Source organism: Enoplosus armatus, chromosome 3, assembly GCF_043641665.1.
Source record: "Enoplosus armatus isolate fEnoArm2 chromosome 3, fEnoArm2.hap1, whole genome shotgun sequence".
NCBI classification, from domain to species: Eukaryota; Metazoa; Chordata; class Actinopteri; order Centrarchiformes; family Enoplosidae; genus Enoplosus; species Enoplosus armatus.
This window is the reverse complement of record NC_092182.1, coordinates 7,178,726-7,206,365: the sequence shown is the minus strand read 5'-3', so window position 1 is coordinate 7,206,365 and position 27,640 is coordinate 7,178,726. Positions and strand designations below refer to the sequence as shown.

Below are 27,640 nucleotides of genomic sequence, written 5' to 3'. Positions count from 1 at the left end.
CGCCGCATTTTGAGAAAACAAAATGGACAATTACAGAGACAAATAAAGCGAGCCACCAAGGGTGAAAAATAAAACTCCCCCTCCCCCTTAATTAAAGGAAAGGGTCGCTTTAGACAACACCCCCTTTCTCTCACTTCCAGAGGTATTAGCAGAGTTAAAATCAGCGAGCTAACATGATAGAAGTCTTCAGGCTTGACCTCCAAAGCCCCCCCCCCCTCATCTATATTTATATGAAGGAGCGGCACTAATTCTGCCCAGTAAATCAGTGTGCACATTTCGTCGTGACCTCCAGCTAGACACTGAATTAAACAATATCAGGGCCCCGAGAAGCCCGCTTTAACAAGCCTTAAATTCCTCCGTCCAATCCATCAGCGGAGATATTTCTGACACACGGAGGGAAGAGCATGAAATAAGGCAATTATTGAACCCTTCAGCCCATTTCTACGGCTTGGCTGGCTGGCACGGTGCAGCACAGAGCCACAGACCTCTGCATTTGTATCTTGAGATGACTGTGCGATAAGGACGCTTAAAATTAATAAATTATAGTAGTTAGCCAACAACTTCACTTAATATCTCCCTCTACTTTGTGTCAAGGTTGGCCCTTCCAACTCTACAGAAAACAAAGATGTGTAGCCACCCAGCAATTACCAGAGGGCCCCGTCTGGAGTCCTCTTGACTTTCTTCGGTAAAGTTACCTGTGTTTAGGAGAAGAGCTCCAGTTTGAGACTCGTTTTTTTTCTGAGAGGAACACTCAGATGAACTCTCAGAGAAAACCTCCTGGTGCATACCAGAGGGGGGAAAAATAAAAAAAAATCTTTGTGTGTGTGCGTGTGTGTGTCTTTCATGGAGGTGGCAGTCGATCCTGTGCGTCTGGGCGTCCTCTCAGATTGCCTGACAGATAATCCATCACACAGTCAGTGTGTCTGACAGGAAGAGGTCTCAGTCAACTCTCTGTCTCTCTGCACTGCTCACACAGGGCCTGTGAAGGACAGTCAGTCCTCACAAGTCTCTCTTGGGACGACGCACACTTGAGTTTCATTAGAGGACTGAAGGTGTGTGATTTGAGGAGTTTAAGTGTGTGTGTGTGTGTGTGTGTGTGTGTGTGTGTGTGTGTGTGTGTGTGTGTACCTACCCACAGATGAAAAGCAAGAATAGAAAATGGTGTAATATGTGTAAACAGTATGCTGTATCCTACACGAGCGAGAGTTCTTTGTGGAAACCTGCGCTCATGGGCAACCTTTCTACACCTCTGCAGATTCATCCAAATTTTAAACACAATTTATATAATAAATAGAAAGATTCATGTCTTGGTATGATTTCATCCTTGCATGACCTTTGATTAAAACGTTTTTTTAAGCCAGCAAAGACCCTGGAGATGTTGTCACAAGGTAACACTGTTTAACACAAAATTCTAAAAGACTTCTGAAATATCCATCTTTCTTTGCTCATTTGCAAATTGTTGACAGTGAAACACAACTTCATTTTGCAGATCAAGAGAATCTCATCCACAACAGTTTTTGCAATGACGTGGGTGAATGTTACGCTTGAGTGTGTATATGTGTTAATGATTATCTCCCTTAAAGAGTTTCAGTTTCCTTTTATGCCACCATGTCACAAAATAAAGTAGAGCTGCAACAATTATTCGATTAATCCATTAGTCATGTGATTTTGCCGTGAAAGTTCAAATAATTTACCAGACTTACTATAGCAATATTAGTCACCTTGGGACAAATGTCTCATACTGAATAAATGTAATCATCATATGATTTTGGACTGTTGGTCGGACACTTGAAGACATTTGAAGATGTCACCTTGGACTGTCATGTTTCATAGAATAAACCATTAACCGAGAAAACAACTGGCAATTAATTGATAATGAAAATAACTGACAAACTAATCCACAAATGGTTGCAAAGTGTATTTCTTACGTTTTCTTTTTGGTGTCAGAGCTACAGCTTTGGTTAGCTGCCACACGGTGTGACCTGTCAAAACAAAGGTGAACTCAAATGAAACATATCCTTGTTTTTAAACTCAAATGTCCGTATATCTGATCTGGATTTTATCATAGTTTGAAACTAAACATATTAGACGTACAGTATACACATTAAGATGACATAGAGGAAGTTGATCTAAAGCAGAAACTTGGAATAATGCTGTAATGATGTTGGTAAAAAGAACTACTATCTGAAATAAGCACCTACTGTATATTTAAAGTTCACGTCAAGTGAAATCTCCAAACTGTCCAAACTGCTGAGGGTCTGCTTTCCCCCACTGACGTTACATTTATTCTGCAAATTTAGAAACAATGACCACGTCTCTCTTACTGTCCAACTGCTTCTGTCCTTTTCCCCGAATACTTGAACGCGACGTGAACAAATAAACAGGACAGTAATCTTGAAATATTTGTTTTTAATCTCTCAAATTATATACACAGTTGTCACACTGTATTCAAGATATCCTGTCAATATACATTCATGATTATAAAAAAGCTAAGTACAATTGTATTTTTTGATTTAGTTTTCTCAACACCTCTGTGTGAAACTACTGCTGGGACTCCAAGAGTTGACGAGATAGTTTACAAAACCCTTCAGCCTTCATGAAATAGGCACAGACTCGAGCAGTTAACCCACTGTTTACCACAGAGCACTTAACAAGTAAGACATGATGTACAAAATTCACAGTGTGGGTAACTTCATCCACCTCATTTGAGACACAGATAAGGCATTGGATGAATGAATGGATTTGGACAAGTCACTGAGAAGACAAGACTGGTTGATCCAAAGTTAACTGCTCGCTGTAATGCTGCCTTTTTGTTTTAGCTAAGTTCCATCACGCTCATACCGTACCTTTAGAGTGCCTTAAGCCAAGACTGGAGGTGAAAAGGGAGAATGTCTCTCTTAACTAATATTCCACACAAATGCCACAATAGGCAGAGAGACAGCCACGCACTTAGCCTTGGAAAATGGAATGCACGAAGTGTTGGGTCTCCCTCCAGTTCGCTGGAGCTTCATGATATTCCACGACAAAGATGATGTTGACTTAACATTACAACAATGTAAAATAATAACAAGCCTGAGAGTTACCGAGTGATTTATCCCAAATAGAGAAAAGAACATATCACAGCTAATTTGCACTACACAGGGAAAGTGAGTGTGAAACTTAAATTCTGTAAGGCGCTGAAGTGATAGAGCACCTCAAAACCTGTGAACTAGATCCTCAGTTAGCGATGGAATATTATCTGGATGCCATTGTTCGGAGTCCTGGAGGTCTGCAGGTGTAAGAAAAGGCTAACGGTGATGATCTGAGGCTGTTATGGATGTTGGTGACGGGCGGACAGAGTGTGGGTTACATTGAGAGTTTTCTATTTCCTGATGGCGGCCACTGCTTTCTTGGCGGCGTCATCCAGGTTGTCTGCTGCTGTGATGGGCAGGCCGCTCTCGCTCAGAATCCTCTTGGCCTCGTGGACGTTGGTCCCTGGAAGACACAGGAAGACCCCCGTTACAACAGGCAACAACAGAAATGACAAGAAAACAAAACTGGCTTAGCAAGGTTAAAAACCACACTGTGTGAAAGACGAAGAGTTCCTTTGGAGGAATCAATGCACATGATGACAGATGGATGGAGTTATGGGTGAACGGTGGCATATTCAACTGCTGATCCGAAAGCAGCTTAGTCTGTGAGCAATGTCATGGAGGCAAGAGGGCAATTTGTGTGTTGTGTGTGTGTGTGTGTGTGTGTGTGTGTGTGTGTGTGTGTGTGCTCCCCTGGCTGCAGCGAGGTCAGGGGTAGCAGGTGCTGCTGGGTGATGTGGTGGCGCCCATGCCCCGGTAGACCCGCAACCAGCCAGAGAGAGAGACACCCGGAGACGCTCTCCACAGCCCTCGAGGCTCTACACACTGAACAGGCTGCCTCCCTGCACGTTGCACAGCCACACAAAACCCTGACAAGCCTGTCACAACACAGGCACTGGGGGGGGGGGCAGCCGGAAGGACACGGGGAGGGAGAGGAGGATGGCAGAGAGAGGGAGTGAATGAGAGGGAGAGAGAGGGCAACAGAGCAAAAGGTCAAATGAAACAGCTAAAAACAACAAAAAGCCAGCTGTTTACGTGGCATTTACTGATTTCACACATGAAGACACGAAGGCAAAGAAAAGGCCATTTACAGAATCTGTCTGATCGGGTATCAACAGTCCTCTCCTCTACTCTATCTGGTCTAATCTTTATCTTTAGTCCAATTCTAATTCATCGTTCTTATTTATCATTATTATTATTATTTACAATTACTTCTCTGTCTTCATGCTGCTGCAACACCCCACCGGGGATCAATAAAGGTTTATCTCATTTCAAGCAGCCATTGGGTCATCACATACCACTGAAAAAGTCAAACTGCACTGTGTAATCTGATTACTTTGTATCATCTAAACCTCTCTTCCCCTCAAATGTCTTGGAGAAATCCATCAAACAAGAACCCTTCTTTAAAAACGAATCTAGTCAGCTCCTCATTCACATATTGATACATTTTACGCCCTACATGTATAGCTGCAACAATTAATAAGCAATGACTTTGGTAATAAATTGATTGTTTAAGCCATTATTTGAAGTGAAAATTCACTGGTTCCAGCTTCTCATATGTGAATATTTGCTGGTTTTCTTACTTTTGGTTTTGGACTGTTGGTCGGACAAAACAAGTCACCATGGGTAGCTTGTGATGGGCATTTGACATTTTATTGACCAAATCATTAACTAAAAAGCGAATCTGCAGGTGAATCGATAATGAAATGAATCATCAGTTGCAGCCTTACATACATGTACAGGATTGACTGTATATGTGTAAAAGCTTGGTGTGACAATAACTGCCACTCGTGTGCGTCGGTGTCTCTCTGCATTCACTCTGACCAAATCTGTGATGTTAAATGGGAGAAGATGTTGGGGTGTGTGTGTGTGTGTGTGTGTGTGTGTGCATGCTCAGACGCTTACAGGTTGACCTTAGCTCTCCTGGCTGGCGTGTAATTAAGACTGCATGGTATGTGAATTCTCCGGAGGCTTGGACACCCTGATCAATAGACCTTTCATGAGGAATTCTATTACCAGCGCCACTTAACGCCTAATATTTCATCTCTTTTGTCCAGCCAGATAATAAGTCATTCCAAACACATTTCTGCAGGCTCACACGCCAAACAATCAATTCTGCAATGTAATTAATTAGAATAAGAGCAGGAAGAGACCTTGCTCTGGTACATAAACAGGGGATTGGGTGTCCCAAGTCATTTTCTGATCAAATTGCACAGAATATTCCCTCTCGGCGATGCTGTCGCTCACAGTGAGGAGAGAGGGGCAGTACTGTACGCTTTACATTCAATAGGCAGACCCGGGAACTTCATTGGGATTGACGGATCCATATTATCATACTGACAGGCTTATCTGTCAGATGATTAAAGCCAAGTTGCAGCACAACAAACTTGAAATGACAGGAGATAAAACTGTGGGAAAAGCAGCCATATGTGCCCACAGCAAATACATAATGCAAGACATATTCTGAAAAGACAAATATGCCTATGGAAAGTGTATACAGCACTGGAATAAAGTAAACAACATGCATTTGTACTATTTTTTCATCCCATACATATTCATGAGAAGCAATAGTATGTGGCCTTGTTTAGATAAAACCTGTGTTATCCATGTAAAGTGTGAGAGGGAAATCACACATCTGTGGGAGTGAGAAAGAAGAGACATGCATTTCTGTGGGTCTTCTTCTGCATACGTGTGTGTGTGTGTGTGTGTGTGTGTGTGTGTGTGTGAGAGCTGACTGCAGTTCCACTGTGAGCAGTAGGGAGCACTGATAGCTCACAGCAGCAGAGGCAAGGACAGAGCCCAGCGGGATACAGCATCACTAGGTGTGTGTGTGTGTGTGTGTGTGAGCATGTGTGAATGCGTGTGCGCGTGTGTGTAGAGTATGCCAAGTATATGGATGTGTGTCTTCACCTGCAGCCACTAGGTGCTGCCAGAGACCTACTCACAGCCTGGACCCAGAGACATACAGTGTACAGTAATGCATGCACACATGTGAGGCGCAAACACACACACACACACACACACACACACACACACACACACACACACACACACACACACACACACACACACACACACACACAGACACACACACAGACACACACACAGACACCCCGAAAGACTTTAATTATAAAATGAAATGCAGTGTGTTCAACTGTAAAGAATGACCTTAGAAAGGGGCAAAATAAGTTTGTTTACTGTGCTGTCATCATGACTGTTAATTACTAGAGCAAGTGAGATTTCTGGCTTTCAAAACTCACTTGCTGGTCTGAACTTTGTTTTCTAACAAGCATCTATTGAAACTTAAATTCCATCCCAATCCACAACACCACTGCTTTCCCACAACTCTGAACGCTGTCCAAAATGCTGAACGACAGATCAGCTGACCAGCCTTGCAACGCAGCTCAGCTCCGAGTCTTTAAACACACCGTAACACACCAGCACAACAAAAGGCCAGGCAGCTTTTAGTATTTCGCCATGTGATATATTGCCACTTCACAACACATTTCTGTTGGATCTCCGCTCTAATTAGCAAGCTTACTTGTGACTATTGTGAAAACGTCACTTTAATGTGTGAGTCAATTACAGGCCACCATATTTCAACAAGATAATAAGGCTTGGGGCTGTGCCAAAGACTTGCACCAGGGGAGTTCTGTTGATGCTGCAGTTCCTAAATTTGTGCCTAATCCTGTCTGAACGAGCTGAGTTTAGTGAAGCTAAAATCTGATGAGAGAAGACAAGATAATCGCGGACCTATAGTTCCTCTAATGGTTCCCTATTCAGTATGTCACGGCAAGAGAAAGAGTGTGTTCTTGTATAAGGTAGAGATAAGAAAAAAAATGATGTGAAGCTTAATGACTTGTCTAAACCGGTTTCTGTGGCTGTGAAGCTAGCTTGATCCATTTGCTCTGAACTTTGTTTTCCATTAAAGTGAGACCATGTTGCGTTTCGCAGAAGAAATAAAAGTATCTTCCTTTTATAAATGAATAGTTAAATTCATAAGTAATAAAATGCACCCTCGTATCAATTGTTTATATTTTGAAAAGGTAGAGCAATAGTAATTTAATAACAAACACAAAGTATCAGAGTTTAACTACCCCAGGACCAAAAGACGTCATCCATCCCTCCAATGTGAGACCAGACCTTAATTCATAGATTTACAGATCCAGTGGCAACCTGTGACAACAGGGTATATGCACATCCAGTAAGTCTCCTTTCCAGAATGAGGCCACCCCAGGGCACTCCCAGTAAATGAGCCCACAAGGCCAAAAGTACATAAATGACAGAGTTTCATAAGGTAGCGTTTTCTAGGAGTGAGGTAAAGTCTATGTAAAAAAAAAAATCAGTAAAAAAGTTTGTGATTAGGGTTTTTAGATGCAGTCCAAGTTGTCCCAGTCGAAGATCTCTTTCCCATACCTGATAAACAGCAAGAGGACCACAAGACGAGTTCAGTTAGGAGGTATAGAGCTTAGTGAGTAGCTTTCTCTATAGTGTGCCAAGTTGATAAAAGGAAAGACATCATGGGGCTCAGTTTAGATTTGGAGAAAACCCTTGCTCACTTCAGTAAACGAAGAGGTTTTGTTGCTGCAGCCACACTTGGTCTTGTGTGGCTAATGGCGGCTAATGTTAGCAGACTTTAGCTAAGTATTGCTGTGTAATTGACATTATTGAGTAATTTTGCTGACTCTAAACTCTACTTGAGACATTTTGACTGGATTTGACTGTCATAGTAAAATAACAGGTGTCACTAATAATAACAGTAGCTTTGTTCTATTCAAGTGTTCCAGTAAGCCATGACAGTGTGACAGCATGCACAATAATTCAGCCATCACCAATTTTGGTCACTCTGGCCGGTGTTCACCAAAGGTTCCATAGCCGTGACTTAAGAACCTGTGCGATCGTTTTTTCTTTTGGTTGCTGACACCACAAAAGCTAAATCATAACACTTTTCAAGAATTCAGTGTTGTAGACTTTCTAATTAGCTTAATATTTGTGTCGTTGTCCCGACAGATACTTTTTGGCCATGTTAAATTTGGATAATTTACTAGTTTTGTTTAACTGTTTCTTAGTAAAGCTGGTTTGAAACAGATGATGGAGAATCCTCATGTGTCTGAAATGTTTGCTGAGGCTTTTTGGCAGATACTCAGACCATCAGGCATCAGGCTGGGATTCTCCTTCCATTATTTTTTGACACCATGACTTACACCAGACTAGTCTGATAAACTATGGGCAGTTTGTATTTCTGTGTCCTGCCAGATGTCTGGCTTATCTCTCATGGGGTTACAAGACACCGCTATTTTACAAAACATACATCTTCCAGTAATATAACCCAACAAAAACAAGCAAAAGAAAAAAAGATTACCACATTATAAGGTACCTCTATATTCTTTCAAATAACATATTTAAATGACAGATTTCAGGTGGACTGTACACTGAAAAGAACTGCTACATACCTTCATTTTATCCTGGTATAGAGTTTTTTAACTTATCTAAATGTTTTATATATGATATGTATATATATATATATATATGAAAAAATAACCCCCCTTAAACAGTCCATATTATTATTAAGAACAGAGACACTAAACCTTTTTACAGCAAGCATAACAGAAAATACCAGTGGTGTGGTGTTACCTTGAATAACCGGTGTAAAAACATTTTCTTTCATCACTGAATGTCATCATACTTGTTCTGACTTTGATTGTTAATCCTCATAATAATCAGTACCAAACAGTGAGAGTTTTCCCTTCACAGCCAAAAATGGATGAGCCCTGCTCCTCCCTCCTTCATCCTGCGTGTCAAACATCAAATGCTTCTCATTTAAAACGCAGAGGGAGATACCCCTGAACGGTGCAGACGCTCTGCCTTTGATGTGCTAGCCAGTCATTAATCAAAGTTTTCATGTTTCTTATGTTGTCTGGACTCTTGTTTAAGAGAGACACCCACTATAGCTAAGTACATTAGATTTAAAGAGCATTTCTGACACTGACACTTTTATAAAATGCATCTAGTCATTAATCCGTGTTGACTCTAATAAAGAACCTCTTTGTGTTAACAAATAACATCACTGTATTCAGTTGTTGTGTTTCTGAAGCAAGTGTACGGCATTCATTCTCATGAGCTATTCAGTTCTTGTCTTAAAAGCAAAGAGTAAAAATAATAAACACAATATTTATTTGCAACTCAACATTTAGTAAATGTATAGATTTAAAAGGCTAAAAAAACCCAAAGGACTGGTCAGATATCGGTGTCAAACCAATCAAATCTCTCTCTCTCTCTCTCTATGTATATATATATATATATATATATATATGTGTGTTTGTCTGTGTGTATACCTGCAGCAAATGGCTATGTAAGCTATAATGACACTGTCAGTACTGAAAGGGCCATCTCAACCTTACTATAGGACCTTGCATCTCTTTTTAATTAAATGGGAGAAAAACGGCCAGATCTGCTTTTAAGGAGAAAACAGCCTCCACTGTTTGACAGACAGTCTGCTCTGTAAATCGATAGGCCAGGGAACAGTGTTAAGCGAATGCAGTCACCTTTTTTCCCTGGACCCTGAGGGCTATTTAAGGGGGACTTTTTCCATAGTGGCAGACAGTGTCCTCCCAGAGCAATATGTCCATGTTCCCACTGTGGCCAAAGGGGGCAGTATAGTACTTCCTCAGGTATGTCATTCCCATCAGTACCTTAAATATTTGTGTGTACAGGTGTGTCTGTATGTCCATTCTGTGCTGAATCTATTAGGGGGAACTTGCAATATGCGAACATAAGCCCTAATACTGTAGCCCACGAACTGGGAGTGTTTTAGTCAGACTCTCTATCAGCCCACAATAAACACTTCATGCAAACCCTATCAGCTAATTCAACCCTATCAGCATCTAGACCACATGGCATTTCTTCTCCACATTTGGGAATACATAACTCTCCAGCAATACAATCAACCCAGGCCTTTTAAAAGAGCCTTCCCAATTAAAAGTGTGCCAGTTAATCCATTCTGATCCCGTTGAAGAGCGCTGGGCCGTTCTCACTGCCCTGCGGTCAGACTAGCAAGCTGAGCTGATTGATTCTGAACCAATCTTCTCCAAAAGACTGCGGCCCAGGATGTAATGACCCACAGCTAAAGCTTGGATTAGGCCCCCGCCAGGAAGACGTGGTTGGACCAACCACCAGCAGTGACCTTCTGGACTCAGCCTGTTTGTGAGTCAGGTCGAATTACACGGCCCAGTGTGAGAAATGTGTGGTGACTAATTAAGAGTCTGTTTTAATTGCCAATCCAGTCACTTCTATGGAGACACATTTCAACAGTTGTGTACTCACTCTTCAGCCACATGGTCAACAAGAAGACAGACCGTGGACATAAATTGCACCTTGAGTATTTGAACTGGCACCAATGTTTCCGTGTCAACTTTGTGTGCAGTGGTAATTTGTGGGATTTGGGTTTAAGCCACACATCTGTCTTGTTATAGCTTCAGTTTTGTTATTTCAAGCAAAAACAGCAATATTATTTTGTTTAGGGGGAAAATAGTGAAAACAATGTCACAAATTCTTAAGGGATGGTGATCGTTATCCTGATCTGACCTTTGCTAAATGTATCTGTCATGTGTGTATATGTTAACAGGCCTTATTTGACTGAGAAGAAATGCTTTAGGTGTTAATTTGACAAATAAACTTTCCACACTCTGTTGCGCTCTCAACAGCCATACTGCACTGTAGTGCCTCTGTGCACAGCTGGGTTTCTAGAAACCGCTTACATGCCCTGACCTACAAACCATATTAGCAGAGTGTGTGAGGACATACAGTATGAAGTGTTGAAGGCTAATACACACACACACACACACACACACACACACACACACACACACACACACACACACACTCCCCTGCTCTCTGCTCTGGACACACCACTCAGCAGGATCTTGACAATTAAGCTAACCACCAACTGGCCCCACGCCTCCGGGAGTCACCGCTGACCCCCCCCCCCCCCCCCACACACACACACACAACTGAACAGGTTTCATTAGCATATACAGGTGAAAGGTGAGCCAATCAGTGCCGTATCTATTGTTAGTCTGGCTGGTGCTAATGACGGGTGCGGCAAAATGTGACACGTATGAGAAATGCACTGCTGTTCACTGGGGCCACAATGAAGATGGATATGCTCCTGAGTACAGCAGCAATAATACAATGGCTCCAAAGTTGAATGCAAGATGGGAAAGAGGTGCTTTAAATCCTATTGCACTTGTGCTGTTTAACAATTACACTAGTAATATATACATTTGTAACTTCAAAATAGTCAATAAATACATTTAAAATTAGATATAGTCTAGCTACATTATGAGTCATTATTAGCCTGTATTTGCATGCTTTATTCCATGGAAGTTGATGCATGAACTTGGTTTTAAATTGTAGCTTTAAGACCAGCGTCATTAACCAGCATCGTGAAATCCTCATGAAGGTCAAGTGCTTTCAATCCAGGCTAGATGGAGATCAATGGTCCATGTTTCTTATATTGTATATTATATTATAATGAGTGTCAGTGGGGACCAACTTGCCAAGAGGGTCAGACAGACCAAACCTAGATTTCTTTGTGTTTGTGTGTGTAAGTGTGTGTGCACATTCCTACCCTCAAGCCTGACCACCAGTGGCACCTTCAGCTCCAGCTCTCTGCAGGCCTTGGTGATGCCGTTGGCGATGATGGCGCAGTTGACGATCCCACCAAAGATGTTGACCAGGATGGCCTCAACCTGTTAAAGAAGAGAATGAATACATGATGACATACAGTGGTGGAGACACACCTGTGACGAAAAAGCAAACTAACTAACATGATGGTTATACTGAGCCCCGGAAAGCATGTGGAAAAGATGTAGGCTACATTTGTGTACAATGTCCAACATTCATTATGATGGGTGTCCAAACTGAAGCACAGGACAGTCAACCATTGACTAATCCTTTGCAAAGTTCACATGGCGAACACATATATGTCCAGTTCAGATGGAAACACGCTTTACCACATGAGTGCAAAACTAATTGTTTCAAGGTTGAAATGAGTATTATTTCTGTAGAGCACCCGCACCACCAACTTCGTCTACACTGTCACACTGGAGGCAGATATAATGTTGACGTTAAGAGGGCGGCAGCAAGTAAAAAAGAGGCAACACGGGCCAAATAATAATCAAGCAATATTTCAATGGGTATGTGGTGACAAACAACAGAAGCTACACACCTGGCTGGTTTTCAAACCCTCTAATGTGGCTGAATCATGCATCATATTTAGCCTTTACAACTGATTTATCTACCATATGTGGTAAGAAATAAAAATAGAAAAGTACACACACACAGTGGTCAGAAGATCCAATAGTCAGTCCCCACCCTACTAGAGACCTTGTAAATAAAATTCAATTGTTATCATTTGCAAATGTTGAGATGTCCTTAGCTTTCACAATTCCACATTTCTGTAACAGCTATCAAGAACAAGTTTTGAACACGCTAAGTTGTGCCAAACAATCTCACTGTCTGCACGATGTTAACTTCAGCTGTCTTGCAGTTTCTTTGCAAAACATATCTTCAACTTTCTTACAAAATGAGCATGAAACTGATATCCCTAAGTAGTGAAGCAAGGCGGCTAGTGTGTGTGTGTGTGTGTGTGTGTGTGTGTGTGTGTGTGTGTGTGTGCGATTACACTAACAATCTAGCACTTGGTAATTACCCTGGCTAGCTCAGTGGAAAAGTAGACTGAGAGCACACAGGATTAATCCTCCATGTTTGTTTATAATCACTGCTAATCTGTTAGCGCCGATTTGGATGAGCAGCTTGTGGGTGTGTGTGTGTGCGTGTGTGTGCCTGTTGTGAATGTGTATGTTTTCAGTGTGTGGTAATGATGTTTATAGGGAGAGAAGATCAAGGACTTGGATAGCTATCAGAGCGACAGCCATGGCATTGTCCTCTACGTGCTATCCAAATGAGCATCTCCTTATGAACAGCAGAGAATAACACAAGACCAGCAGAGAGCTCCAAAACAAACACAGATGTAGGCAGTAGCATTAAGACTCAGACGCAACGCAAAGGAATTGAGCTAGCTGTTAGGTCAACACAGAGTACTGTTTCATGCTGATTAAGTATATCACACAGGGATGTGACCAGGAATGCAAAAAACAAGGAGGAAAAGGCAGGCAAACATTAGCCCCAGACTGCGAATGAAAACGACTCAGGTGTTCAAAAACAAAGAAATACCAAATTAATCATGACCTCTAGATTACAGGTGTAATAATACATGATGAGGTGTTCTAATATCTTAAAATAATGGATGAGGTGGAGGCAAACAGTCCATTTTTTCAATAGCAGGACACATCAGATAAGCATTTTCTTGCTTATACGATGGCCACTCACCAAAGAAAAAAGGGCTGTTTTCAAATTATTATCCATTTTGTAAGCTTTTGTTGCAATCAACTTAAAATAGGTTAGGGTCATTTCATCAGTGAGTTAGTGTGGTTGTGGTCACTATGGTTACTTGCACTTTAATATATGTTCTGTGCTCATTTAGACTAATAACTAAACTCTTGAACAAAATGATGCTTTAGTGTCCTGATTTAGAAAATGCAATCTCTTTTGCAAAAAAAGAATACTTTGTACGAGTTTGTATGAGTGTATGAGTGCTTAACTGTTTATCATATCTTAGTCCCGTTAAAGAGGCCTTCCAGCGATTTAACATTGCACATCCATTAAGTTGGGGGAATAAAAAGAGGCAGATTAATACCAGAACGGTCAAATTAAAACCAGCAGAGGCAGAGATATCCTGTCTTTTATGTTGCCTTCAAATGAAACTCGTGAACTCATTACAACATGGGAAGTCTTGTACATGATATTCTGGGCGTGTCATGAGAACACCGCTGCTAGGCAACGACATGGACGCCAAAAGATTCTCCTCGTCCACTGAGGCTAACAATTTAGAAAGCTAGCGAGTGGGTAATGTGATGCAAGAAAATGCAAAGGTATAATGAAAAGATGAGGTCGTAGAGAATATCAACATTTTCCTCTAAAATTACAATATACTAATTTACCATCCGCTGAAAAATTACCTTCCACAGCCTCCACCATTTCTAAAAACGTCAATAAACACGTCACAACACGTGAACTCAGAGCTCTCATAAAATTTCGACTTATGAGGTCGTAAATACCACGAGAGGGGTGTTCATATGGACTCTACTTGTAAACACGGTAAACATGACCCCATTTAAAGGCACCACTAGTCCCTAGTATGCATCAAGCTCGAAAAAAAAAACAAGGATTCTACATTTCCCACAATACAACTCAATAGTGTCTTTCGTTAGGCCCTACCTGCCTGGTAATCTCTTCTAGTAAAAGTCTTTCAAACCACACATGGCAAATTCACAATATGAAGTCACCAGCCCAATCTGAGACAACCCTAATGACGTCAACAGGGTTACTGTCCTGGACTTTCTCTAGAAAGAGCAACTGAAGACAATATACAACTGTTTTCACATGAGTAGCACTCCTCGGAACAAGTAAACTCATCTTCAAGTCAAGCCTAAAGGTATCCGTGTTGTTCATTTGTCTCTGATACTACACTAGTGATGGGAATCTACTTCCAACACACATTCACCACATTGATGTGTGCACGTGTTGACTGGCAATCCCAGCAGACATAAATGTGGGTGATTATAGCCTCCAGGTACACAGCCAGATGTACTTACAAACATCCCTGCTTGTACAGTTCTATTATGGATAAATGTACAGTCAAAAAAAGCTACGTTCAAACACTTTTTAAAGAAAACTACTATATTAGTAATATAGTCTACTCAATGGCCGGCGTGAAGGCAAATGTGTGAAGGGTGGCAGACAGTGAAAAGACCACATGAGAGTTTAGCAGTGGGAGAAAGGCAGACAGAAAGAAAGAGGTGTGAAATGATACCGGCGCATGGGTTCTCAAACCTCACCTGTGTATTGAACAGTTCTTCTGACAGCATGTTAGGTGCGATCTGCAGTTCACAGTGTGTGTGTGTGTGTGTGTCTTTCTATACTCTCTGCTGCCTTAGGGCACGTGTGAGTGTGTTTCCCCACTGTCCTGTGCAGTGTGACCCACAGCATGAGCACAAGGTCAACTTTGCCATTATGAATTTGCACATAGCCAATTAAAAAAAAAGGAGAGATGCAAATCTGGAACTTGAATATTATTGATCAAATCCCCACGCTTGAGTCTGTGTATGTACTGTACAGCTTTTAGCCCGACCACCAGTGATCTGCAATAGATTTACATTGCTTCACACTGCTGTACATATGCAGAGTTTTAAACAAAGCTTCTGTGAAGCAAACAACAAACTTAGATGAAATGACTGGAGGTAAGAAGTGATTGTAGCTGTATTATTAGCACATGCAGAGCGCAATGCATCAACAGAGGAATGTATTTAATAAGACAGTGGTGTTAGACTGCTCCTCATGTTAGATAGTAGACACTGAGCCACAGCAATGTGGGACGCCACATTATGATATCAGTGTTATTACATGAAGGTAACTATACAACATAGTGTTTTGGGTGTGTAAGACTTCACATACTGTTTCACAGGATTTGACTCAGGGACTCACAAACACACACGTACACACATGGCATTATATGGCCCCCACTGGGGGGCAGCAGAGATTTAGATGCCTTTAGATGCCTCACTGGAGAAGGCTCTATTCTCGCCCTATCTGCAGCCCATTTTTCAACTCTGTCTCTATTGGGAAGAACCATATTTCTTCCATTCATGCGTCTCCTATTGACACCCATGTATATTAATGATACAAAAGACATGATTTATGTCGCTTGGCACAGAAGTAAATGCAGTTTATAAAAATATGGATGTGGCGAGGACTGAGTTGCACTTTGCTGGAAGTTAGTTTTTTTTCTTCCCTCATAATTTCTTTGGTTTTGGTTTACAAGCAAATGTGCAGCCTAAGGAACATTATTTTCCCGATACAAACCGACAACCAAAAATAAGCAGACATTTGATGTTAAAGTTCTACCACTGCCTGTTTCAAGTAAAGATCACAGATCCAGAGCAACACCACCTCGCTGTAATGCGACGTGAGATAAATTGAAAATATGCAGAGACACTGGAGGTAAAAGAGCAGGAAAGGCCAAAATGTGTGCATCTTATTCCTCATGTTCTCTCCTGGGACAGCTCATTCAGTTCTAAAATGCAATATTTACTTTGGTCAAGCATATTGGACCTTTTGTGGTCGACTGAGCTGTGTACATTAGTTGTAAAACACGGGGTTAAAATGTCACAATGATGAAATGGCCGAAAGAATGGGAGCCACATTTTACGGTCAATCTCCTTGGTTCTGCAATCAAAAGTCTAACACTGCTCTGCTCCATTCAGCTAACAGCGTCTCAGAAATCCAGCCGTAAGGTATGAAATAACTTTGCACACGCCAATCTGTCTAAAATCTCCAACATCACACTCTGTAGTATTTTACCTCCTGCCACAGAGCCAAGTGCTGCCTTTCTCCTTACAGGCATTCATTTCAGGTGAGCTAACTTGACAGCGGGGTGGATTTCTTTCATCAGAGCTCAGCATAAAGGCATCAGGTGTAATGTGCCAGCTCGCTCTTTTTAGGAGATCTTTGTGTGTTCTTTCAGGCAGTGCTATGGCATGAGCCGGTGCCTTCTACCTGGGTGCCGGTGAAATTATTCAAATTTTACAAAATAGGATCATTGCTGCCGGCATTTCGATACCCTGCCAAGGTTTTTTTTGTGTCAAAGTCAAAAAAGGGCCTTCACAGGAGAAACAGGCTTTTCTGCCTGCTATTATACGCCTCACTAACTGCATTTAGGGCAAGTAAGAAATGTAGCCCAGACAATTTGACATGCTCATGTGGCCCTGTATTGTACTCCTCGTGCCTTGTGTGTTTTCATGAAATGTGTCTTGGATGCATGTTTGACAAAATATGTGTGTTGTGATGTCTAATTATCTATCATATTATACATTGATGGTCATCTGTATGGACTGAAATATGAAGACAACACTGAGAAGCAACATTACATGTTCAGAAAGTCTTCATATTCCTTCCATAGACTGCTAAAAATTGCAAAACAAACATGATGTACTTTTCTCCTCCAAGTTTCAGCCCAGGGGGGAATAAGAGCATTGTATCCCTTCTCATTCTGCAGGGCTCCTTGTCACAAGTTGTGCCTGCGTTTCTGAATTATCACTCAAATACACATTTTCATGCCCATACCCTTGTTAAGCGCCGCTAATCTCTCAGCAGGAAAGAAAGAAAAGGGAAAGCATCTTGTTTCCTTTGTTACCAGAAAGCAGATAGGAGTAGAAAAAGGCAGGGCTGGAGATGGGTGTGTGTCTCTCTGTGGCCTATTAAGGTCTATTGTTCTGTCTTATCTACTGGAGACAGCCTGTACTGTCACCGCCTGCTCTGGCAGGCATTGTTTATTTGTTTTCGATCTGCTGGGGGCCCCGCGCTCAGCCCTGGGGCCACAGGTTAACATGCATGGCTTCCAAATCAAGGCAGGCCTGCTGGCTCTTATAACACATCTTGGACTACTGTTTGTGAGAGACTTATTATTATTTTGTTTCTGTCCACATTTGAAGTTGCTTTACGTGGTCAACGTGTTGTTTAGGATTTCTTAACAAATATTTAGCTTGGACTTCACCGCTTATACCGGTAATGGTGCATCCGAAGTATTGAGCTTAGCTAGACAACATTTATGTGATGGGACAGCCAAAAGGGGCGTGAGATCTACATACATCTGGGCCCATCAGTAATTCCACTGATGGAAATACTGAATACACAACATTTCCCCCACACAGAGCAAAAATTGTGGTGGTATCAAATAATCACTGCAGAGCATTGTTGTTATGTGTTTGAATATAGATGACAAAAATAAAAAAATTAAGCCTTGTCTACATACGCTACACAAATAAGCAGCAATATACTTATCACAACACAGCATTCAGACTTTAAACACAGCCAACAGCATCTTAGAATTATTTCATTCCTTGAAATTGCTCACACTGTGTGACTGTGTTTCATGCCAAAGCAGAAAGATAAGGCAGAGAGGATGAAAGGAAGAGCAAGATTTCATATGTTTGCCATGTAATAAAGATGTTCATATCTTTTATGCTACATTTACGACTTTGAGCATCAATTCTGTCAAACTGAGGAGCTATTTTGCCTGTGCAAATCTATTCTTAGAGAGGATACAGAACAAGAAAGAGAGAATGACACAAAGACAGACCGAGGGGAAAGAGGGTCTTGAAGTCAGAGAGTGATGCGAAGTGAAACAGATGGAAGAAGAGAGATGGAGAAGAAAAGAGACGAGAGAGAGGTGATGGGAAGTGGTGCGGTCCCTGGCTTCCATTGAAGGCTAGGATTGGCCCTGGCAAGGAGGGATAAGAGAGAAATAATTATCCGGCCTGCTGAAGCATGACAGCCCCTTCTTGGGACTGCAGAGAGAGACTGAGCATTATGTCAAAGATTGGCCATGTCATCGGCGGAGACACCTCTTGACAGACAGTGGCATCTTAAGTTTCACTTGACAGTAAAAAACCCACTGCAACGGGCAGCTAGATACCTGCCTGATCGATGCCTGGTGGAGACAACGTTTCATCTGGGGGACATAAAGATGTAATTACTAAACTCTAGTCTACCATCTACATTACCTTATGTTAGTTCCTGTTTATGTGTACCATTGACATTTCCAAGCCTTTGGACTGGTTTCATGTTATGAATAGGATTGAATTGTAACCCAGCTTTTTCAAAATGCAATTCTATATCTATGTATCTACAGAATACACTGTACTTGCTGTGGGCAAGTTATCCCGAGCCAAAATCAGCCACAGACACACACTACAACTTCTGAGTGCTCATGTCCTGCAATGGGAACAGTACCATTTTACTGCCTGAACCCTACTCTGCATCGATATGTCTCACTCACATTTATCCACATCATTGAGTCTTCTCACATCTGCCCTGGACAAGAGCACTTTATGAGCACTCAGCCACCTCCCACCTCCAGCCCCCTCTGACTCCATTTTTCTCTACAGGCCAAAGAATAGAAACTAATCAAGGCCTGGAACAGCTTTGCTTCCAGACAAAAGAGGTTTGTGTGAAGGTATGGGTGGGTGAGGGAAATAAGGAAAGGTGAAATCTGGCAGAACCCATGTGACCAGAGACTGGATCCTGGAGATGGCCATTACAGACTTAAGGTTTGCCATCTCTTGTCAGTGAGCAGCGGGGTCATGGCAGGTGCCTGGAGACCGTATGTAACCGACCATTCTGCCCCTGTCCTTTGTCATAGAAATAAGGCAGTATTTTTGCACTAGTTTCAATCAATCAATCAATCAGTCATTGCACAGTGGAGTTCTGTAGAAGTTCTATTTGCACTTACTATTTGACTCAATGGGCTTTGCAGGCTTACAAAAGTAGCAGTTCTTCACATCTTCACATTCACAGACAAATCCAAGATGTTATGGGTAGGGTAGGGGTTGGGGGGGGGGGGGGTTGTCATTTGACGGGGCACCTTGGATATGTGGTGCCTGAAATGGGGTCAGGTTGGGCAGCTTGTTGGAGTATTGGTCGGGTTTGCAGTCAGAGATTTAGTCATTTTATGGGCTGAACACGAATAACAGTTTTTGAGCCACTAACATTTATGATTTGGGGGTAATGACTGATTGTACCAAATGGGATCAAGTCCGCTCCAGTCTGGGCCAGTTGGTGTTGACAGTTGGGAGATAAAATAATACAGCATGTGGTATCTAATGATTGTAATCGTCTGCCTTCTGATCCAGTCACTGCCAGCCATTCCCATTAAGATTATTTTAAACATGTTTGACAGGTGTGAGCGGCACAAATAATACTAATTAAAAAAAAACTGTCAAAAGCCCCGCGGTTGTATGCCTCCGCAAACTAGTTAAGTTGCAGTTTACACCCATGTCTGTTTCAGACTCATATATGTAGTGAATACTTGGAAGGAATTGAATAAAAGGCATAAAGTGTATTTTTTGGCAGAAAGGAGGTTATCACTATATTGTTGATACATGCATGATTCCAGTGAATATACATTGATGAACTGATTAACGAAGGATTATCAATCCCCCCCAAAATGGGTTTAAAAATACTAGATTTTCCCCTTTAAGGTTTTTGAATCCTGGTCACCTCACACACAACTTATTTTCATCAACATTCATAGATGTGTTAGTCTTAATAGTCAAAAAGAAGCACATACCCAACAACCAAATAAATAGAAAAAAGTGGTTAACTGACTTGAACTACAATTAGAACATGATTAATACGTGTCACTAGGCAATTTAAAAATACTGAAATTACCCTTTAAGGACTTCTCCCAGTTTTATGAGAACCTTTTCCACAGGGCCAGCATAACATTTTCTAGCCACGCCATGACAATGTGCATTTTGACTTCAAGATCAGGGCTGAACAGTGATAGTCCCCTCACTTAACCATGCAATGTCTGATTGGCTCAACGTGTGTGAAGGTGGTTAGAGAGAAAGCACCATTGCTATGTTTTGTAGCTCCTGTGTAACTAATAATCTGTGTTGTTTGGAGTTTTGCACCACTTCTACGTTCCTGTACTTATTTTCATCTAACAGATAGCATCCACACTGCTAGGTGGAAGAACCACAGGGAGGTTTTGATTGTGAAGCAAGTTGCAGGAAATGCAATGAAATTTACCACCTAACAAAACAGTGAACTAGTTAGATGAAGAGCTGCAACCTCCAACACGTCATCAAGGTAAACAACACCTTTTACCGTTGCATCCCTTCGCATGGAGAACTCATGCTGTGAGCACATCACACGGTCTGATTGCAGTTGCTCACTGCATACATAGCTCAGCATGGGTATTTCTGTATTTCTAACTGTTTGGAAAAATGTCAAAAGTTAACGGAAGTCAACCGAGTTTGACTTTGAATGTTGAGGCAATCTGTGCTTTACGATGGGTTTACAATGGCCATGAATGGATGCACCAAGTCAATGTCTAAGTATGCTGTTGTGTTAAAATGAAAGGGTGCCAAGTAAACATTCCTTGTACCACAACACCACCACTGCACATAGCTGACACTAAGCACAATGCCTCAGTGGATTCATGCTGTTAAACCTGCTATCAACATGTCAACAAACCAGGATTTGTCCAGGCGGCATTTCCACTCTTCCCTCATCATCACCATCATGTGCACATGTAGCTTTGTCCTTGCTCTTAGAGTTTAGAAATGTCACAGCATTCTCAACCCTTTCTGTATGCCTTCACGGAGTTAATACATCACTTTCACCTGCCTTCAGATTTTTGATGTGCAGTTCATTTGTGTGGAGTTTTTGGTATCTCTCACATAGCATAAAATGCCACATTCAAGTAAGAGTCGAGTATCAGTATCAGACGTGACATGACAAGGAGTTAAAAAAAAAAAAAAAAAAAGGTGCAATCTTCATAAAGACATTTCCAAAAACATACTGTGCAGACATCCAGTCATCACTGACATTATTATGATTCACATGTCAAAAAAACAAGCTTTCATCTTGACAGTTTGAATTTAAGACAGACCGTTTGTTGCCTCTGGCCAAACTGAATTTGTTTGTGAAGCTGTGTTTGGTAATGCAGCTCATCTTGCCTCTTCTGCTGCCTTACATTCTAGCATTTTATTATAATACTTTGGTAAAATAGAGTGGTAAAAGTTGTGAAAAATTCCCATGGTAATAGCTATTACTTTAATATTGCCATTCCACGAATAATGTACATATTTCACTAGTGTCAGTGTCATGACAGTGTGTATGCGTACAGTATTTTTGTTTTTTTAATGCACTTTTGGTGCCTGAAAGCTGAATTTGAAGGTTGTTCTGAAAAATATACTTTGTCGCACCTCACGTATCCCTATGTCATGGAGATGGCAGGGTGTGCGTGGTGTGGGCTTGGTACAGTGGGGGGATCATCTTGTCGATGAAGGGTTTGAATGGTCTGTGAAATCCCTGGATGCAGCAGTGGATATTTTCAATCAAGCAGATATTGAGCATTCCATGATTATCTTCTTTTTTTGTGTACTATTATCAACAATAATTAACAGGAAACTTAGGGGTGGTATTGCCCCTGCCTCTTGCTCAGAACATAACCAATGCCTTATAAAAGGCAACCACCTCCAAAAAAGGTACAGTTGCCATTATGTATAGATCATTATCCTGTGTAGCACCCAATGCCTACAGCACTGCTCCACACAGCTTGCATGGGAACAGGATTTGAATACGTCCTTAACTAGTACAGCCTGGGAAAATATATGGAAATAGGCTATTAAGTCCACTAAATGTGTAAGACATAAGGTAATTCGGTATAAAATTTTGTGCAGAGCTTATATTACTCCCTTTAGACTTTCCAAAATTGAGGACAATCATCCGGATTAATGTTGGAGCAGGATGTGGGAGCAGGGGTTCTTTCTATCTATTCTTTTCATCTATTGTGGGAGTGTCCATAAGTGTGAATTTTCTGGTCCAAGTTAGTTTCGGTAATGAATTAAATCTGTTCATCTGTACGCATTCTTATCCCATTAATGCATGTTACTAACTGACTAACTTCTCTTTCCCGTAGTTGTGTGCTTTCTCTTCCCTGTCCTTCTGTTGCTTGCTGCAGGAGGTACAGGCCTCCGTAGAGTCTGGATCTATGATGGAAAAGCCACGTACTGTTGTTGTTCCAAGTCCTATTGTTTTTGTGCTGGTTATTATTGCTATAATTATAATGACTATTATTATTTTTATTGATATAATTATTATTACCACTACCTTTATAGCTCAGGTTTCTGCCTGTTAAAAGGGAGTTTTTCCTTGCCACTGTCACCAAGTGCTTGCTCATGGTGGGAATTGTTGGGTTTCTGTAAACAATATTATGAAGGCCTCAATATGAGAAGTGCCCAGAGATAACTTCTGTTATGATTTGGCGCTAAATAAATTAAACTGAATTAAAATTGAATTGGATGTAAATTTGGCGGTTTGTCCTGTTCTATGTCTGCTGGATCAGAAATTTGAAGCGGTTGGCTCTTTTCCTGCTAAACCTCTGTGATGTCTCTCTCTCAAAAGAAAAAAAAAAAGAAGAATCCTGATAAACTGGAAAGAGCGCAAACCATCCTGCTGTGCAACATGTGATTGGTTGGAGGACTATCTTGATCTGTTAAACATGGAGAGAGCAGCAGTTTTTCTCAGACACTTTGATGAAGGCCTGGGCGGCCACTGGGACATAGTTAGGGAACTTCATAGAAACACACAATGAAACTTAGTCTGTACTGTATTATCCCATCAATGTTCTGTATGAACTTCACCCCCCCACCTTCCTTATAGTGTCTTGTTTGTTTGTCTGTAATATGTTGTCTTGTATCCTGTAACCAAATGGGAGAGCACTGGGAATGCTACGGATGTAAAAAGCATATTTAACGTTACTTTGAAATGGGCAGAAAACAGATACAAAGCAATGGAGACATACCATGCATGACGCAGAGTGAGGAGGAGACACCGACCTCTGCGGTGAGCGGGAGGTTTGTCAGATGTCAGTGAGGGATGTAGAACACGTCTCCTGCTGCTCACCTCAGGGTATCAGAATGCCCCTGAACCCACACACAACTTACTGTACACGCACCAACACACACACTGCAAACCTATCAGCAGGCACACACACACACACACACCACCCATGCACACACAGACCACTTTGCTGTGAATTGGACTCAACAATTGGAGCCAGTGTAGGGCAGGCATATTATTCATCCCCAGAGAGTGTTGTGTCACCGCTGACAGGCAGACATAAATATTCCTCAACCTCTTCACCAAGGGTTAATGGCTGTCCATCAGGCAGCAATGAGACATACAGGGCCACACGGGCCTGGTGTAGACACACACAGTGTGGGCACTTTCTTTGGAATAGCAAGGTCACTTATGGAGATGGGGAAAAACCAGAGAGGACAATTTACATTCAAGTGCACCCACACAGATTCATGTGGATACTTTTTTTTTGCTCAGTCAGACTGAAGCTTTACCTAAAAAGTTGAGTTTGGTTCCGTGTCTTGCTGTGTTGTGCTCTACCCTGCTCAAAGCAAGAATTATTTTATTAAACTGAAGAAATTCATAATAGTTGGGGAATGGCATACATAATCACCTCGGAGACTGGGTACAACAAACCAGCAGCTGAATATAAAAGAGCCAACATTTCCCGCTTTGTTCCTAATGCTGCACGGCCAATCAAAATTAATTTATTCTAATGTATGCACACAGAAGGTCAATTATCCAAATGATTCCAGTTCAGATTGCACCTGATCTCGGGAGCCAATGAGCCATCGAAAGGGCAGATGGGTGTGCTTTGCAAGGCAAATCATCGCCCCAGCCCTCGTTTTTTGTCACCTCCCCACCATTTGCATGTCTAAATGTGCAGGCCATCCGCTCACCTTTAGTGAAGTGCATTCCACTAATGGATAAACAACTTAGCATTTAACTTGTGTAGGAGGAGTCAGGCCACAGAACGAAATCCTGTATACAATGGGTGTAGCCATGGTCAACTGCTACAAAAACAGTAGCCACTGAAAGCTAGTCCGACCAAAGTATTCCAAAGGTAATAAAGATTTCCTTGTGATTCTATCTCTCTGTTTAAAAGTTGGAGTAAACGAGTCAAATGGAGAGAAATGCTAATGACAAATATCCTGATTATAAGTTGTTGAGAAAACACATTTCTTTGTGAAAGCACTAATTCCTCTTTGACAAGTCAACGGGGGAGGCTCTGTGTGTTTACAGAAATTCTCCAGTCTCTCCTCACTTCCCTCCTTCATGCCTATTAAAAGAGTCTTACAGCAACACAGTTGTGGCGACGCCTGCTGCTACCTGTTCAGGAGTTTTATAACTCTCTTCACTGTTCGGTTGACAGGTTGGTCATCAGTGCCCTTTGAACACTTACGTGATCCCAGCCAATAAAATCTTGGTTCAGTTACTCACGCTCTCTCCCTCTCTCCTTCCCCCTCAAGCGGGCCCGTTGTTTATGTGGCGGCGTCAGTTCCTCCTCGGTTCACTATCTTTAATTTCATGCACTTCACAACATTCACACACCATTCTCACCCTCCACGCACACCCTACACTACTGACACCACTAATTTACACACCCCATGCCTTTTGATGTTCTGTTGTGCGCTTAGTTTAGTTACTTTTGTTAAATAAATTATTGTATCTAATCTTTGAAATGGTGTGTCTCCCACATAGTCATCCGTAACAGCCAGGTTATGACAACAATGCAACAGTTTTCTAAGAATACGTGTGAAGGCTCTTCCAAGCTGTGAGAGAATGCAACAGCAGCCAATTAAGCAAGAACAAGCAGATGACAATCGTCTGGGAGATTTCACCATGTAAAATCAGACAAAATGTACATAGCACTGCCGTAGGTTACATTATGGCCAACAACAGAGAAAGCAAAAAACATTCATCAGGGCTGGAATAACCTTGAAGAGCTATAATTCTGATGAATGGGAGGTTATTTTCATATGGCATTCTCAACCTTCCTCAAAGCCTATACTTTCTACAAGCCCACTGATTTGTTTTTCATCCTCATCAATGACGGAATCACGGCAGTTATTGAAATGGTGATGGCAATGTTTTTCGATGGCACTCAGTTCCGGCTAAATGAGTAATTTAGAAATTGATGGAACAGATATATTTCTCTCTCCACTCCAGCCTTCTCTCCTTCCCTCACGTTCACCCCCTGTGGGTCCTGCGAGGTCTGGGTAAGTGGGTGCTAAATTGCCAGAAACACCCAAACCTGGTCGAAACAGATGGGCACAATCAGGGTTTAATTTTCAAAAAGCTAGACACGGATACATACACTGATTGGGCATGTTAGCGCGCTTACCCCATACTTTCTTGCTACAGTGGGAGCTGTTACATAAAAATTTCCCATGTCCTCAAGTCTCATCAAATGGAGAAGTGGTCCGCTCTCATATGCAAATGCAAAGGATTTTTAGTTGTCTTTCGGGGGAGGGGGGCGACCAATGGCTCCAAGGCTGACATTTTGCCCTGCAGACATTTGATGGAGCTCTGGAGAACAGAGCAGCATATCAATTAGCTATTAAGGGTTTGCTCAGGTATTAGAGGGATCAGAGGAACCAATAAAAGCCTCAGGAGGAAAAGGAAGAGGCTGAGTAGATTCCAGATCGATGGGGGTCTCAACTAGGGGCTTGCCCCATGTCAGGAGGGGCATATAAGGTGGACAAATGATGTGACCTTTGAACTGCAGGCACAGGCTGAGGGTATTATCCTAATGAAGACCTCAGACCTTCAGTAATTTCACTATCCCTGATTTCTTGTGGATGTTTGAGAGCTGTAGGTTCAAGCTGGTAATAATGAACTTACACAACACATATACAGTGCATCCGGAAAGTATTCACGGCGCTTCACTTTTTCCACATTTTGTTATGTTACACCCTTATTCCAAAATGGATTAAATTAATTTTTTTCCTCAAAATTCTACACACAACACCCCATAATGACAATGTGAAAAAAGTTTTTTGAAATTTTTGCAAATTTATTAAAAATAAAAAACTAAGAAATCACATGTACATAAGTATTCACAGCCTTTGCCATGAAGCTCAAAATTGAGCTCAGGTGCATCCTGTTTCCACTGATCATCCTTGAGATGTTTCTGCAGCTTAATTGGAGTCCACCTGTGGTAAATTCAGTTGATTGGACATGATTTGGAAAGGCACACACCTGTCTATATAAGGTCCCACAGTTGACAGTGCATGTCAGAGCACAAACCAAGCATGAAGTCAAAGGAATTGTCTGTAGACCTCCGAGACAGGATTGTCTCGAGGCACAAATCTGGGGAAGGTTACAGAAAAATTTCTGCTGCTTTGAAGGTCCCAATGAGCACAGTGGCCTCCATCATCCGTAAGTGGAAGAAGTTCGGAACCACCAGGACTCTTCCTAGAGCTGGCCGGCCATCTAAACTGAGTAATCGGGGGAGAAGGGCCTTAGTCAGGGAGGTGACCAAGAACCCGATGGTCACTCTGTCAGAGCTCCAGAGTTCCTCTGTGGAGAGAGGAGAACCTTCCAGAAGGACAACCATCTCTGCAGCAATCCACCAATCAGGCCTGTATGGTAGAGTGGCCAGACGGAAGCCACTCCTTAGTAAAAGGCACATAGCAGCCCGCCTGGAGTTTGCCAAAAGGCACCTGAAGGACTCTCAGACCATGAGAAACAAAATTCTCTGGTCTTATGAGACAAAGATTGAACTCTTTGGTGTGAATGCCAGGCGTCACGTTTGGAGGAAACCAGGCACCGCTCATCACCAGGCCAATACCATCCCTACAGTGAAGCATGGTGGTGGCAGCATCATGCTGTGGGGATGTTTTTCAGCGGCAGGAACTGGGAGACTAGTCAGGATAGAGGGAAAGATGAATGCAGCAAAGTACAGAGACATCCTGGATGAAAACCTGCTCCAGAGCGCTCTTGACCTCAGACTGGGGCAACGGTTTATCTTTCAGCAGGACAACGACCCTAAGCACACAGCCAAGATATCAAAGGAG

General features: G+C 41.9%; 1 protein-coding gene across 1 annotated transcript in view; it reads right to left on the bottom strand.

Annotated features, from left to right (window-relative positions):
- Nucleotides 1–2,394: 2,394 nt before the first annotated feature.
- suclg2 (succinate-CoA ligase GDP-forming subunit beta) overlaps nt 2,395–27,640 on the bottom strand; it is an 84,120-nt gene continuing 58,874 nt past the window's right edge. Inside the window, 2 exon segments of the mRNA XM_070902370.1 lie at nt 2,395–3,474; nt 11,701–11,821. Coding sequence (XP_070758471.1) covers nt 3,362–3,474; nt 11,701–11,821 — 234 coding nt within the window. The 3' untranslated portion in view covers nt 2,395–3,361.